The sequence below is a fragment of the Coenobita brevimanus genome, chromosome 75 (genome assembly GCF_032717465.1).
Source record: "Coenobita brevimanus isolate Jiangsu-jjx chromosome 75, ASM3271746v2, whole genome shotgun sequence".
In the NCBI taxonomy this organism is placed as follows: domain Eukaryota; kingdom Metazoa; phylum Arthropoda; class Malacostraca; order Decapoda; family Coenobitidae; genus Coenobita; species Coenobita brevimanus.
This window is the reverse complement of record NC_137028.1, coordinates 10,583,951-10,599,007: the sequence shown is the minus strand read 5'-3', so window position 1 is coordinate 10,599,007 and position 15,057 is coordinate 10,583,951. Positions and strand designations below refer to the sequence as shown.

General features: G+C 43.2%; 1 protein-coding gene across 1 annotated transcript in view; it reads left to right on the top strand.

The window, feature by feature from the left end:
• Nucleotides 1-13,892, top strand: part of SMC6 (Structural maintenance of chromosomes 6) — a 256,438-nt gene extending 242,546 nt beyond the window's left edge. The window contains exon 23 of the mRNA XM_080278837.1: nucleotides 13,742-13,892. Within this exon, the coding sequence (XP_080134963.1) occupies nucleotides 13,742-13,790 (49 nt within the window). The 3' untranslated portion in view covers nucleotides 13,791-13,892. The remainder of the gene's footprint in view (nucleotides 1-13,741) is intronic.
• Nucleotides 13,893-15,057: the final 1,165 nt, after the last annotated feature.

The window sequence follows — 15,057 nt, the reverse complement described above, 5'->3', positions numbered from 1 at the left end:
TAGCAGTGAAATGATTGGCAGGAAATCTAGACAATACATTATAAATTAGGTAGTTCCAGGTGAAAGTAAATATCACTTAGGCTTCTCCCTTCCCTCCTTATATGTATATTTATTACGAATATAGATTATACGGCATATTTCAAGGGGAAAAAAACAGCGAAAATTATTTCAATGGATGAAATCAGTGAAAAATTCCAGGGAAGATTTACGTAGCGTAGCACGGCCGGGCAGGCGAGAGGATAGGGTAATGGAGGGGGGGGGGGTAGGGAGGGGAGTCAAGAACGAGGAGAAATGGCTAAATTGTCAACAATGGATGGGAGTACAGATGAGATTAGGAGTGCTGACTAGTGTTGGACATTGGCAGTACTGATAGATGATACAAGCCTCCACTTGGAAGCCCGGGTGAATTCAAAATAACACAGAATCACAAAAGCGACGCCCCGCGGTATGATCCCTTGCTCCCAAGCGTCACAAAAGTGATGCCCCGCGGTTAAGGGGTTAAAAACAACAAGATTATTTTTACCCCAGTAAGAGATACGAGCCAAGTCAGACATTAGGTGTGCCATAGCCTCATCCCTTGTTTGTTGAAGTAAAAGCTGAGATGGACGTTGCGGGAACCGAATGGAAAGGTGAAGGGTGGCATAATCAGCGTATGAGTGGATAGGGTTAGATGCACAGCTTAGAAGGTCATTGATGAATAAAAGGAAGAGAGTTGGTGATAGGACAGAGCCCTGAGGAACACCACTGTTGATAGATCTAGGAGAAGAACAGTGGGCGTCTGCAACGGCCTCTATAGAACGACCAGAAAGGAAGCTATAGATGAAGGCCTAGATAGAAGGATAGAAACTGTAAGAGGGCAGTTTGGAAATTTAAGATTTATCCAGACTTGATCGAAAGCCTTTGAGATGTCAAGTGCAGTGGCAAAGCTTTCGCCAAAATACCCGAAAGGAGGATGACCAGGAGTCTGAAAGTTATGTGAGAAGATCGCTGGTGGAGCATCTCTGACGGAACCCATACTGATGATCAGAAAGAAAGTTGTGATGGGAAAGATGCTTTAAAACTTTTCTGTTAAGAATTGACTCAAAAACTATATAGCGACCTTTTTTCGCAAAATCTGGGGGAAGTTTGGTCGTAGTTTGGCTGTTCGCTATATCCAAAATTCGCAGAACTGGGGTTCATAATATCGAGGGTTTACTGTGTATGTATACATATACAGTAATCGCTGTAGTATCTGGACGCCCACTTTCCGGACTCCCCACTTACCGGACATTGTGGGCCTGGACCTTCGGAACCCAAAAATGGCCAAAAAAAGAAAAAAATACCCCCAAAATCCAAATTTTTTTCCCACCCGTAATTTGAAATTGCCACATGGCGCCGAACAGCTGTTTACACCATGGCCCCTTCACCCTTTCCTTCCTCCCCCCTCCCCCCTTCCCAGTCAGGGTTGAAATTTGGTTTTTTTCATTACCAAATGTGGGCCAATTTGGTATTGAAAAGTTCGTTTGGTAGTGAATCAGCATGATCCATTGCCAAACAGATTTTTCACATGTATAAAGATACAGAGAATGGAGATGGTGGACTGTCTGCACTCATTGGTTAACCCCTTGACCGCGGGAATGTCGGAAGCGGTCCGTGCACGTCCCGTAGGGATAATTGCGCTCCAACTGACTTTTCGTAAGTACAGTATTTGCCAAAAATCAGTTACTAGTCCTAGAATATTATAATGAGATATGCTTATGGCACATACCTTCAGCTTTCTCCTTGGATGTGTGTTGAGCCTTCATTGACTACCGTAGGACTTGTGGAGACTTCTGAAGTTGGGTAACAAAGTCTCCAGTTTACACTTCCCGACACTCCGTAATATGATTACTACTGCCAGATATTATCACTAGAAACACTATTCTATGAGTTTCAAGTAGTTTGGAATCCATACTCCAAAGAAAAAAACACTGTGAAAGCAATGTAAATTACGAGCGCGTACGAGCTTTCCACCCGTGCTCATTTCCCGGTGGTATTCTGTCATTTATTATTCATAAGCACACTCAAACTTTACATTCCTAGTACTTTATTACACTTATTTTTATATACAGTATTTATCCATAAGTTTCCTTCAGTAATAGTAGTTTATTTTCACTCCAGGCATTCACTTTCTCGTTCAGTAAACTAGCGTAGAGAGCGAAGCTTTCACTTTCACTCTCATTACTCCAAGTATTTGTACTCATATTCTTATATTACTAATTATTTACATTTCTATTTACATTATTTACATTTCTGTTTTATTTACACTATGTTATGCATTCACTTGCAGTAACTTATGCAACTATTTTCCACTATTCAGTTATATTTACATCCATTGCTTTCACTTGCTATTTACACATTATTTACATTCCCACTTGCACTGTTTTAGAAATGTTTCAGGCTGTGGTAAGCAGAGACGCAGGGTACACAGAGGGGAACCTGACACTCAGTGCACTGCCAAGAGGTGCGTTTGTGCACAGGTGTGCGTCAGGTGGTATGTGCACACACCTGGCACCTGTGGATCGCAGCCTTCCTCTTCGTAGTGGCAGGCAATTGCACCAGTCTGTGCCAATCCATGTACGCCCTATGCTCAAGTCTATCGGGAAGTCTTACAGCATGACTCCTTGGAGCTGCTGCTGTCACCCTACCATGTCTATCAAGCAGCTGCTGAACACAGGTCCTGGCGAACAACCTCAGGGAGAAGGACTTGGGTGGCTTTACCTTTATCTTGTACAGGTTGAAGGCGTTCAGCATCGTTATGTCAGTGAGATGCAGAAACACTTTCATGTACCACCTAGTATTCTTCCTGAGGCAGTCGATCTCTCCAATCATCACGTCGGACTTGTCCACCAGCCGCATGTTGATATTATAGTCGATGACAGCATTAGGTTTCAACACAGGTTCACCTGTCCTACGGTCGACCTTCCCACTGTCTTTCAGTTCCCCCATGTGTACGGTGGTAATCATGTGCACGACCCTCATATCATGCCACTGTATTACCAGCATCTTCTCAGACTTGCGTAGGTGCACATCTCCCTGCTGCGAAGTTCCTGCCTCGGGGAATTTGGGGAAGTGGGCGCAATTGCTTTTGACAGTGCCGCAGGAGCCGATTTTTTTTTTTATTATGCGAGGAAGAAGGAACCAAAGGCCATGAGCCCGCAGTTTACAGTTCCCTCCAAGAGAAAAACAAGATACAATAGAGAGCCAAATTCAAGATCCGATCATTTTGAGATGCCTGGACACACTGCGTTTGAAAGACTGGAGATCATAGGCAGCAGGAAATACAGACAGAGGGAGACAGTTGCAGAGTTGACCTGTTGCATAAATGAAAGACTAGAAGTAATGGTTAACTCTTGCATTAGAGAGTTGGACAGAAAAGGGATGAGAGTTTGTTGGCAGACGGGTGCTATGCACCCGTCGTAGAGGTGGAGGAATGCAAGCAGACAATTCAGAGGAGCAGTGACCATTAAAGTAGCGATAGAAAAGAGATAAAGATGCAACAGTGCGGCGAAGAGACTGAGGTTGAAGGGAGTCAGTAAGAGGAGGAGAGTTAATGAGACGAAAAGCCTTTGACTCCACCCTATTGAGAAGAGCTGTATGTGGGGAGCCTCCCCACACATGAGAGTTGTACTCCACACAGGGGCGGATAAAACCCCTGTATAGAGTCAACAATTGTGCAGGGGTAAAGAAAGAGCGGAGTCGGCTTAGCATACCCAGTCTCTTGGAAGCAGATTTTACAAGAGATGTAATATGTCTCTCCAAGATAAGTCCCGAGTAAATGAAACCCCAAGCATGTTCAAGGATGATGCAGGATTAAGCTGAATATTATTAAACATTAGTGGGTATACTGTACCTGTGGAAGATTTTGTCGGGTTGATAGGTGTAAGAACTGAGTCGTAGATGCATTAAAAACAACCATATTATTTTTACCCCAGTCAGAGATACGAGCCAAGTCAGACATTAGGTGTGCCATAGCCTCATCCCTTGTTCGTTGAAGTAACTGTTGAGATGGGCGTTGCGGGAACCGAATGGAAAGGTGAAGGGTGGAGTCATCAGCATATGAGTGGATAGGGTTAGATGTACAGCTTAGAAGATCCATCCATCCATCCATTGCCAGATGCCATGTATCCCAAACGGGGTGGTCAAGGGCTTAGAGTTAATTGTTTTACAGGGAGGGGCACTAATCCTCCACCAACCCCACTTGACACGTAGGGATGCCAACAGCATCTGGTGTTCCCAGGCGGTCACCCATCCAAGAAAATGTTAATGCTTGCTGCCCCCACACTGGCTGCTGTGACTCCCACTGACCTGAATATAACAGCACATTGTGAAAGCGTAGAAGATCATTGATGAATAAAAGGAAGAGAGTTGGTGATAGGACAGAGCCCTGAGGAACACCACTGTTGATAGATCTAGGAGAAGAACGATGGCCGTCTACAACAGCGGCTATAGAACGACCAGAAAGGAAGCTAGCGATGAAGGCACAGATAGAAGGATAGAAACCGTAGGAGGGCAGTTTGGAAATTAAAGATTTATGCCAGACTTGATCGAAAGCCTTTGAGATGTCAAGTGCAATGGCAAAGCTTTCGCCAAAGTCCTGAAAGGAGGATGACCAGGAGTCTGAAAGGTAGGTGAGAAGATCGCCAGTGGAGCGTCCCTGACGGAACCCGTACTGACGATCGGAAAGAAGGTTGTGATAGGAAAGATGCCTTAAAATTTTTCTATTGAGAATTGACTCGAAAACTTTTGAAATACAGGACGTTCAAGCAATTGGACGATAGTTGGAGGGTTGGGAGTGGTCACCCTTCTTTGGGACTGGCTGAATGAGAGCAAACTTCCAGCAAGAAGGAAAGGTACAAGTTGACGACTAAGGCGAAAGAGTTTGCCTAGGCAGGGTGTAAGCACAGAAGCATAGTTCTTGAGAACAACAGGAGGGACCCCATCAGGCCCATATGCCTTGTTAGTACTGAGGCCAGTGATGGCAGAAAATCCATCAGCTGAAGAAATTTTAATGTCAGCCATGAGGAAGTCAGAGGGGGGAAGTGATGGAGGAACAGCACCGGAATCGTCTAAGGTGGAATTGGAGGAGAAAGTCTGTGCGAAGAGATCTGCTTTATCAGTAGAAGAAATAGCTACAGAACCATCAGAGTAGAAAAGAGGAGGGAAAGATGATGAGGTAAAGTTGTTATGAAAGATTTTTGGCAAGGTGCCAGAAGGAGCGGGAAGAATTCGAGTTGGAGAGTTGAGAGCATTTAGTATGGATGAAATTATTTTTAGTAGAGCGAAGAACAGACTTAGCACGATTCCGGGCAGAAACGTAAAGATGATGTGATTCAGGGGTGGGTTGGCTCCGGTACCTTTTGTAGGCCCTCTCCTTGTTGCGGACAGCATTAGAACAAGCGTGATTAAACCAAGGCTTTCTTGCGTTAGTCAAAGGATGTGAGAAAGGAATGTATGCTTCCATGCCCGAGAGAATAACCTCCGTAATGCGCAAGGCACACTCAGATGGCTCCCGGCCATGGAAGCAATAATCATTCCAGGGAAAATCAAAGAAGTACTGCCTGAGGGCCTCCCAGTTCGCGGCTCCAAAATGCCACAGACGACGTTACCCTGGAGGGTCCACAGGCCGTACCGGAGTGATAGGACAGGTTAAGGTAATAAGGTTGTGATCGGAGGAGCCCAACGGAGAGAAAAGATTGACAGAGTAAGCAGAAGGATTAGTTGTGAGGAAGAGGTCAAGTATGTTGGAGCTCTCTCCAAGGCGGTCAGGGATACGGGTAGGGTGCTATACAAGCTGCTCTAGGTCATTAAGGATAGAAAAGATGTAGGCTTGTTCACCAGGTGGATCCGTGAAAGGAGAGGAGAGCCAAAGGTGGTGGTGAACATTGAAATCTCCTAGAACGGAGATTTCAGAGAAAGGAGAATTGGATAGAATGTGTTCCATCGTAGAAGTAAGATAGTCGAAGAATTTTTGATAGTCAGTAGAATTAGGGGATAAGTAAACAGCACAGATATATTTAGTCAGAGAATGACAGGAAAGCCAAAGCCAGAGTGTAGAGAATTCAGAAGAATCGAGTTCAGGAACACGAGAGCAAGATAAGTCGTTGCGTATGTATACACAACAGCCACCTTTGGCTTTGAAATGAGTATAGAGAAAGTAGGAGGATACAGAAAAGGGTTTGCTGTCAGTTGCCTCAGACAGCTGAGTCTCAGTTAGAAAAAGAAGGTGAGGTTTAGAGGAGGAGAAGTGGTGCTCAACAGAGCAAAAGTTAGAGGAAGGGCCGCGAATGTTGCAGAAATGAAGCAGAAGAGAGTCAGACAGTGGTTCCAGGCACCTTGAGTCGTCACTGGGAGAGGGGCGGATGGTGGGGGCAATTATGATCCTCCCCCGGGACTCCGAGGCTTGGTGATGAGTTGCCATTTTAGTTGAATTTTGAATAGGAAGTGTAGTGTGTACTGTGCATGTAGTTTGTAGATAGTTAGAGAAATTTGTACTGGAGAGCATGCTGGCCTACTCTCTGTGTAACTGAGACACTGAAAAAGTTCAGCAAAGGGGGATGGTCAGGAACTAGTCCTGAGGCCTGATGAAACGGGAGCTCCAGCACTCCCTGTCCCCAGCTTTCCATCAACCTCGGGAGTACTGACCTGCTCGACTGGTGCTACAGTCTACTCCGTGCTCTGAAAGGTATTTAGCATGTTTTGGTGCTGTATAATAGTTGTCAGTATACAGCACATGATTCCCACCAAAATACCTTTCAAGCAGCATTTTCACTACACAGCCTGAGAAGCCAAGGATGTACCCTGTCTTACAGTCGCACAGTACAAAGAACTTTATTCCAAACTGATGATGTTTGCTTGGAATATACTGTACGAACCTCAGACGTCCCCTTGAACAGAACCAAGGATTCATGTATGAAAGCCTTCTGAAATGGGTGGAAGAATGACAAAAATTTATTCTTCATTCTGTTCAGAATCTCCCGTATCTTCCAGATTGGGTCAGTCTGGGAACGTACATCGTTGTTGGTGAAGTGCAGGTTTCCCATGATGTTATGGAACTGATCTCTGGCCATATACTTATTGAAGGTGGGTGAGGGTAATAAAGGGTCCATGGATCAGTGATCTTCCAACTCATGCTTCCGTGAACGTGAATGAGGCGTGAGAAACATGAGGGCGAAGAACACATACAGTTCCTGCACTCCAAGCACGGTCCACTGTTGCATTTTTGCTGTACCTGCACCACTTGCAGCATGTTGTGACTCGTACCTGTTGGTCTCATTACATATATGCTGCATGACTTCATCATCAAGGAAGGCCAAAAGGTAGTCCACACACTCAGCATCCTTGTCAAGAGTGAAGGCAGGCTGTATCCCTGAGGAACTCTTGTCAAAGTGGAGTTGTTCCGGGACGAAATCAGAACCTTCTGTCAACACGAAGGCGTCCAGGGTTCCTTGTCGTGGCGGTGTAGGCTGGGTGAGGGTGGCTGTGAGGCAGAATGGGCCATTTCAAGGTCACTCCTACTGACCTTAGGTTGCCGTGTACCACTAGCAGCCATTACTCTAGAAACAACTCTACATTTATGACAAGTAAGGGATTTACCTTGTCCCCTATGGCCTGCCTTCACTGTAGGTGCTGGTGGAGACTTCGACGATGAAGACTCAGGAGAAGTTTCGGCTGAAGAGGTTGAAGATATTAGTGAAGTGGGGCTGGGAGAGGGGGGGAGGTGATTCACCTCGGGACTCATGGCGGGCTGGGTCACACGGGACCATTGTTCCGGGGCTAACCCGCCTCCTTTTCACTCCCTTCCCAAATTCCTTCCCTTGCTGCACTAAGGGCTCCTTTCCCTTGGAGCCAGGATGAACCTGGGACACTGAAGCACTTGTACTTGGAGTTTCTGTCACCATTTCCTCCACAGGCTCATCACATGATTCACCAGAAAGATTTTAGTCACTGTCCATCATTATCATCGATAAATCAGCCAGTTCACGTTCAACAGCAGAGCCACTCAGTCCTCTACCCCTTGCCACACGAGATTTAGTAGGGGTAGAGGTCACAGGGCCCTTTGCAATGAGCTCAGAAGCGGCGGAAATGGAGGGGCGCGAATCTGACATGGTTTCACTTCGAAAGACGACAGTAAACTTAATGACGTAGCGTATATGGGCAGCCAAGGGTTGACGATGTCAGTGTGCTGACAGCTGCTAATTTATATACTGTATTATGAAATGATTGGCAGGAAATCTAGATAATACATAATAAATTAGGTAGTTACAGTTGAAAGAAGCCTGATTGATTACGTGCTCGTAGAGAGGTCGATGATGGGAATGGTTGCTGATATGAGGGCTGTGAGAGGACGATGTGGAGGTCTGTCAGATCATATGATAGTGGTATGCAAGATCAAGCTGAGAGGAGTGATCAGGAGAGAGAGAAGCAGTCAGGGAGAAAGACTTGAAAGTTGAGAAGCTGAGGATCAAAGAAATGGCAGATGAATACAGGACCAAAGTAGAGGACGAGTTAGAATTACTGACTTGAAATGAAATGGATCTGGACGGACTGTGGAATGCATATAGGGATTGCTTAGTTAGGAATGCTAAGTGGTGTGTGGTGTGGCAAGAGTAACAACAAAGAAGAAAGGTACGGCATGGTGGGATGAGGAGGTAAAGAGAGCGGTGGAGGAAAAGAGGAAGAAGTGGCTAAAGTGGTTACAGGATAGGAGTTCAGTTGAAATAAGAACTGAATATGTTGAGAGCAAGAAGCACGTAAAGAGACTAGTGAAGAGGAAAAAGGAGGAGGTAAATGAAGATCTAGGAAGAAAAATGAATGCGAACTACTCTGATAATAGAAAGTTATTCTGGAAAGAGGTACGGAAATGTAGAAGTGAAAATGGAAAGAAATGGGATGGTGTGAAGGATGCAGGTGGTAGATTATTAACCCATGGAGATGAAGTAAGGACCAGATGGAAAGAATATTTTGAAAGCCTGATGGGTGGAGATAGAGCAGAGCAGCTGTAAACATGATTGGTTTTGGGGGTGTGCAGAGAAGGAATGCAGTGCCAGGAGACATGACACTCGCACAGGTGAAGAGTGCAGTGAAGCGGCTGAAAAATGGGAAAGCAGCTGGGGTTGATGAGGTGTATGCAGAGATGCTTAAATGTAGTGGAGAGAATGGAATGAAGTGCTAGTTGGAGATATGTAAGAAGGCATGGATGAGTGAAACTGTGCCTGCAGAGTGGAAAAAGGCTGTGATTGTACCCATGTACAAAAGTAAAGGTGAACGAAGTGAGTGCAAGAATTATCGTGGCATAAGCTTACTGAGTGTGGTAGGGAAGGTATATGGAAAAATTATTATAGAGAAAGTTAGAAAGATATCAGAAGTCCTAGTGAGTGATGAACAGGGTGGCTTTAGGAGTGGCAGAGGATGTGTGGACCAAATATTTGCAATGAGATAGATAGTAGAGAAGGCATGTGAGAAGGACCATAAGGTGTTTATGGCATTCATGGATCTGGAAAAAGCATATGACAAAGTGGACAGAGAGGGACTGTGGAAAGCTTTGCGCATGTACTGTGTAGAGGGTAAGCTGCTAGGTGCCGTCAAGAGTTTTTATGATGGTAGTGAAGCATGTATCAGGGTTAATGGGCATGACAAGGTTGTATGATCTCCCCATGGTTGTTCAATGTATATATGGTTGGGGTGATGAGAGAAGTGAAAACACAAGTAATGGAGAGAGGGATGGCATTGGTAATGAATGGTGATGGATGGAATATCTCAAATTTGTTGTATGCTGATGATGCAGTACTGCATGCAAGTACCGGACAAGAACTTGGTAGGCTAGTGCAGAGTTTTGCTGATGTCTGTAAGTGTCGTTCCTTGAGAGTAAATGTAGAAAAGAGTAAAGTGATGGTTATTGAGAGAGAAGGTGACTCCCACTGCAGTGTAACAGTGAATGGAGAGAGACTGGAATTGGTGAGAGAGTTCAGATACCTGAGTACAGTGAGAGAAAAGAGAGGAAAATGTGCAAAAGAAGTTGAAAGTAGAGTGACACAAGGAAGAATAAGAAACAGAGGCTTGAGTGTTGCAGCTGCACGAGGCTTACATGAAGGAGTGTTAGTTCCAACTTTAACATATGGATGTGAGACTATGGTATGGCATGAAAATGAAAAGTCAAGAGTAAGAGCAGTGGAGATGGGACTGTTCAGGAATGTATGTGGAGTACAGAGGGTGGATAGGATACGAAATAATGTGATTCGTGACAGATGCAGAGCGAGGAAGGCAGTGGACACCAGAATTGAAGAGAATGTACTGAGATGGTATGGTCATGTGGAGAGAATGGATAACAATAGAGTGATGAAGAAGGTATATCTGAGCGAATTGGAAAGAGGGAGGAGGCGAGGTAAGCCAAGGAGAAGGTGGAGAGATATGGTGGATGAATGTGTGAGGAAGAGAGGTTTGGAAGTTGGTGAGGCTAGGGAACTGACAGGAGATCGAGCTGGCTGGATGAATTTTGTGAGGAGAAGTGCATGATCAGGGATTTTTGGCACCCCTTTTTAAAGTGGCAGCATCTGGGTTGACTCTGTCGGATACGATTATGTGAAGCTACAGGACGTGGTGAATGTTTTTGGCGTATCCGATAGAGCCAGGATTCTGGGGGCTTGAATGATGAGTGAATGGAAGCGTGGCCCATTGGATTGAGCAATTGTGGGCTGTTTGGACATTGCTACACCTCACCCTGCCCTTGGGTGGGAAAGGAGGTCCAGATGATGATGATGACTTACAGGTGAATGTAAATATCACTTAGGCTTCTCCCTTCCTTTCTTATATATATTTTTATTATGAGAATAGGTCATATGGATATATTTCAAGGGGAAATAAGCAAGGAAAATTAGCGAATGAGTGCACGTTGGGTGTTGACAGGTGATAATTAGCCAATTCCAGGTGTATGGCACAATCAGTTACCTTTTTTTTCCTTTACATATGTATTATTTCAATTAAGCATAGGGCATAGGGCTCATTTCAATGGATGAAATCAGTGAAAAAATCTGGGCAAGATTGCATAGTGCAGCACGGCTGGGCAGGCGGGAGGAGAGGGTAATGAAGGGGAGGTAGGGAGGGGAGTCAAGAACGGGGAAAAATGGCTAAATTGTCAACAATGGATGGGAGTACAGATGACATTAGCAGCGCTGACTATTGTAGGAGACTGGGAGTACTGACAGATGATACAAGTCACCACTTGAAAGCCCAGGCAAATTCAAAATAACACAGAATCACAAAAGTGACGCCCCGCGGTATGATCCATTGCACCTGAGCGTCACGAAAGTGACGCCCGCAGTTAAGGGATTAATCTGTTAGCATACATAGCGCAAAAATAAACATGTTGCTGATTATAAGGAGAGTGATTACTGTATTTCCATTTGTACACATATTTAGTGAAGAACATATGCTTCCTTTAAGAATTTGGTAATGAAAAGTTAAATTTGGTAATGAAAATTGAGGAGTTTGGTAATGTGGAGGAGCTCAGATCTGGCAACCCTGTCCTCATTTACTGCCTAAACACTGTTGAGGGTGGACGTTCATCGCAGTGGATGCCGTACGTGCTCGTTTTTGTAAATAAACAGTGAATAAACTGCAATACCTCGCCACTAGACCACATGGGAATTTACAGTGTTGTGCAGTGTTAAGAAATTAGAATTCAGAGTGCAAAGAATTAAGCGTGAAGTGCAAAGTGACGGTTGAAACTGGCATGGCGCAATTGAGAACAGAATGTTCAGTGTTAAACAATTATAACTCACAGTGCAAAGAATTAAGTGTAGCACAACACTGGATTACTGCACATGCTTCAAGAGCATTTTCACCACTACCAGAGCCTACGAGGAGGTGGCCACAGATGTGCTGTAAGTACCCTGTACACTTTTAAATATTTTCCATTATCACTTCTAATTCCTCATTCTCTGGTTCCTTTTCATTTATTTCATGCTTTATGTCCATTATTGGTGTGAACAGGGTCTTAAATAGATTTAAATAGGTGCTATGCATATCCGGTAGGGAGTTATATAGGTGACTTTCAAAATTAGGCTGGGTTAGGGTTCATAAGTACCAGTCCAGGAGCCAGGGACTTGTTGTAAGTACCCAAAATGTTTCATATTGTACCGTATTTTCCATACTTACCTCTAAAACCTCATTTCATTCTTTTATGTCCCTTATTGGTGTGAATAGGGTCTTAGGTGCTATACATGTGCAGTAGGGAGGTGTTTTTCTGAGTTAGGCTAGGTTAGGGTCCATAACTACCAGTCCAGGAGCCAGAGACTTGTTGCAAGTACCCAGATGGTTAAATATTGTATAAACTCACCTCTAAAACCTCATTCTCTGGCTCTTTTGCATTTATTTCAGTCTTTTATGTCCGTTATTGGTGTGATTTGGGTCTTAAATAGGTGCTATGCATGTCCAGAGGGAGTTGTATAGGTGTTTCTCTGAGTTAGGGTCCATAAGTAGAAGTCCATAAGCTGGGGCCCAATATCCGAACAGGACCACTATCCGGACCTGCCTATGGCTCTATTACGTCGGATATTGGAGGGAATACTGTATATATATATATATTTATATATATATATATAACTTTTGCCTAAAATTGCCATGTCTCTGTTTTGAATGCTGTGTGGTAGTAATAGATTGACACCAGAATATAATGCTAGTCATGAAGAAGTGTAATAGAAGAGATGTAGAGCTATAGTATTTGTTTTTCTGCCATTCAGCTGTGCAATATAAGCAGAAAGGATGAAAACTTGGGCTAAGTTAAAGTGAGAGAATTATAGTGTGTGGTGTTGGAAGGATCTGAACTGTGGATACACACCCACTTAATCTCCACTTATCCTGATTGATTTGAATTTCAGTTATTGGTTTAAATGACTGCCAGTCACCACTCTGCAAGCAGTCACTTTCTTGGTGATCAAAGAAGAGACATTTCTCTTCTACTGACAGTATTTCTCTGAAGTCTTTGTCAATCAGATGTGTTTGGTGTTTGAAATAAATGTATTGAATCCCGAAGTTTGACTAAGAACGAAGAACTTTTTGATGGAATGTTTTTTGTATTTGATCACATAATGATGAGCAATTATCATTACTCATCTTGTCATATTAAAGTTATAGGTTTGTTTCAGCTCTTATTACTATAACTTAAAATCTAGTGCCAGTGTATGTCTGAGCTGCCCACACTTAGCACTTTGAAAGACTGTAGATAAATCGTATGGTAAAAAACTCACTAATTATTGGGTAAGTTTCCAAGGCAATGAGAAGACTCACAAAGAAGATGGATGGGTAATGTTAAGTGAATGTTTGTAAACTGAGGGTTGACAGAGTATAAAAATGAGTGTGATCAAATAAGCATAGAGGCACACATCCCAGTGGTTGCACCCCATTTTAACCTTCTAATTGACGGCCTAGTTTTTCTCCAACAGGCACAATGAAACAAACTTTTTCATGTAGATAATTTGGTTTGTGAGGTGGAAATTTTTAAAGGTATGAATGATGAGAAAAGGATGTATAGCCCCTTTTGTTGCTTTCACTGTTGATAGTTCTTGTGCTGTCTCATGTTTCTGCATGTCAATCCTTCCCACCCCATTTATAGTAAGTTGATGATGATTTTAATTAATGATAGTTAGAGAACCAAAAAAATGTTTTATATCTTACATTGCATTTATTTTGCACTGGAATTAAATAATTATTTTCTAATTGCCAGGATGCAAGATCCAGAAAGAGATAACAACTCAAGCCAGAGGAAGAGCTAGTGTCCCAGTATTCCATAGTATAAGGAAAGGTAATGCTTACTTTTTGCAGGACCCATTTTTTATTATTTTTGTTGATGTTATAAATTTGCAGAGAAAACTTAGTTTATGTTATGTTTTATACTTGACTAATGTGATGCTGGTGAGGGATATCTTCCCATAGTGGCACACCATCATAGCCGAATGGCACTGTTGCCTGGTCATACAGACATCCCCAACTCCTTCCTTGTCCTCTCCAGGGAAGATGATGGACTGAAGGAGAAGGCAGCTTCAGTCCGCAGTCCACCAGGTTCACATTCAGATGAGCCTAGATTTGCAACAACAGCAATACCAGATTCCTGTAAATGCAGTAAAAGTTACATATTATCGACATGCAAAACTAAACATTCTTTATTGTTTATTAGAATATACATTAGATTTGTAGTACTATTATACAGGAAATATGTTTTTAATTAATATTATATATGGAGTATATACAGTAAAAGTCCTCTCATTTGGGATCTTCGGGACCAAGCAGGTGCCGGAAGAGCAGAAACTGCTGAGTGACCGGGAAAACCTACCAAAAAGTTTCTAGCAATCATGGTTGGTCACCCCAGTGCAATCACAGTGTCTAGCAAGTTTTGTTGGTCAACCCTGAGCACTAAATATTTAATAAGCAACTTATATTTAATGCAGTAAATGATACAATACATGTGAACGTACCTTGATGTAGGTGTATTTACATACGTACACCGTAAAATGCCACAATAGTTTCCAAACTTTCGAAGGGTCCCACTCACAAAGCCAGACACTCATGAGTCCTGATAGCCGACTCCACATGCAGTGTTGGCAAGCAGAAATCTTCAAAAGCTCTGAGCTCAACTTAAAAATGTGCTAAGCTATAGGTGAACTGTTCAAATTTTCATGCTAAATTGGACTTCAAAATGTGCAAGATACTGAAGAAAATCTAATATTTATTGGCACTATATTATTATGAAAAAACGCTAGATCTAGTGCCAACAGTTCTAAATTGGCAACTATGGGCACATTGGTACCAGTGACGAGCTGGTGACCCTGTCGCGGGTGCCGATCGGTTCAGCGTACGTGCCAGAAGAACAAAGAACTTTTATAACAGAACCATTTATGAAAACCGCCGAAAGACTGGAAATTCTATAAGACCAGACGCCGAATGAGAGAACTTTTACTATACTGTATCTATATATATATATATATATATATATATATACATACACACACAGTAATACCTCGATATATGATACCCCTAGATCCG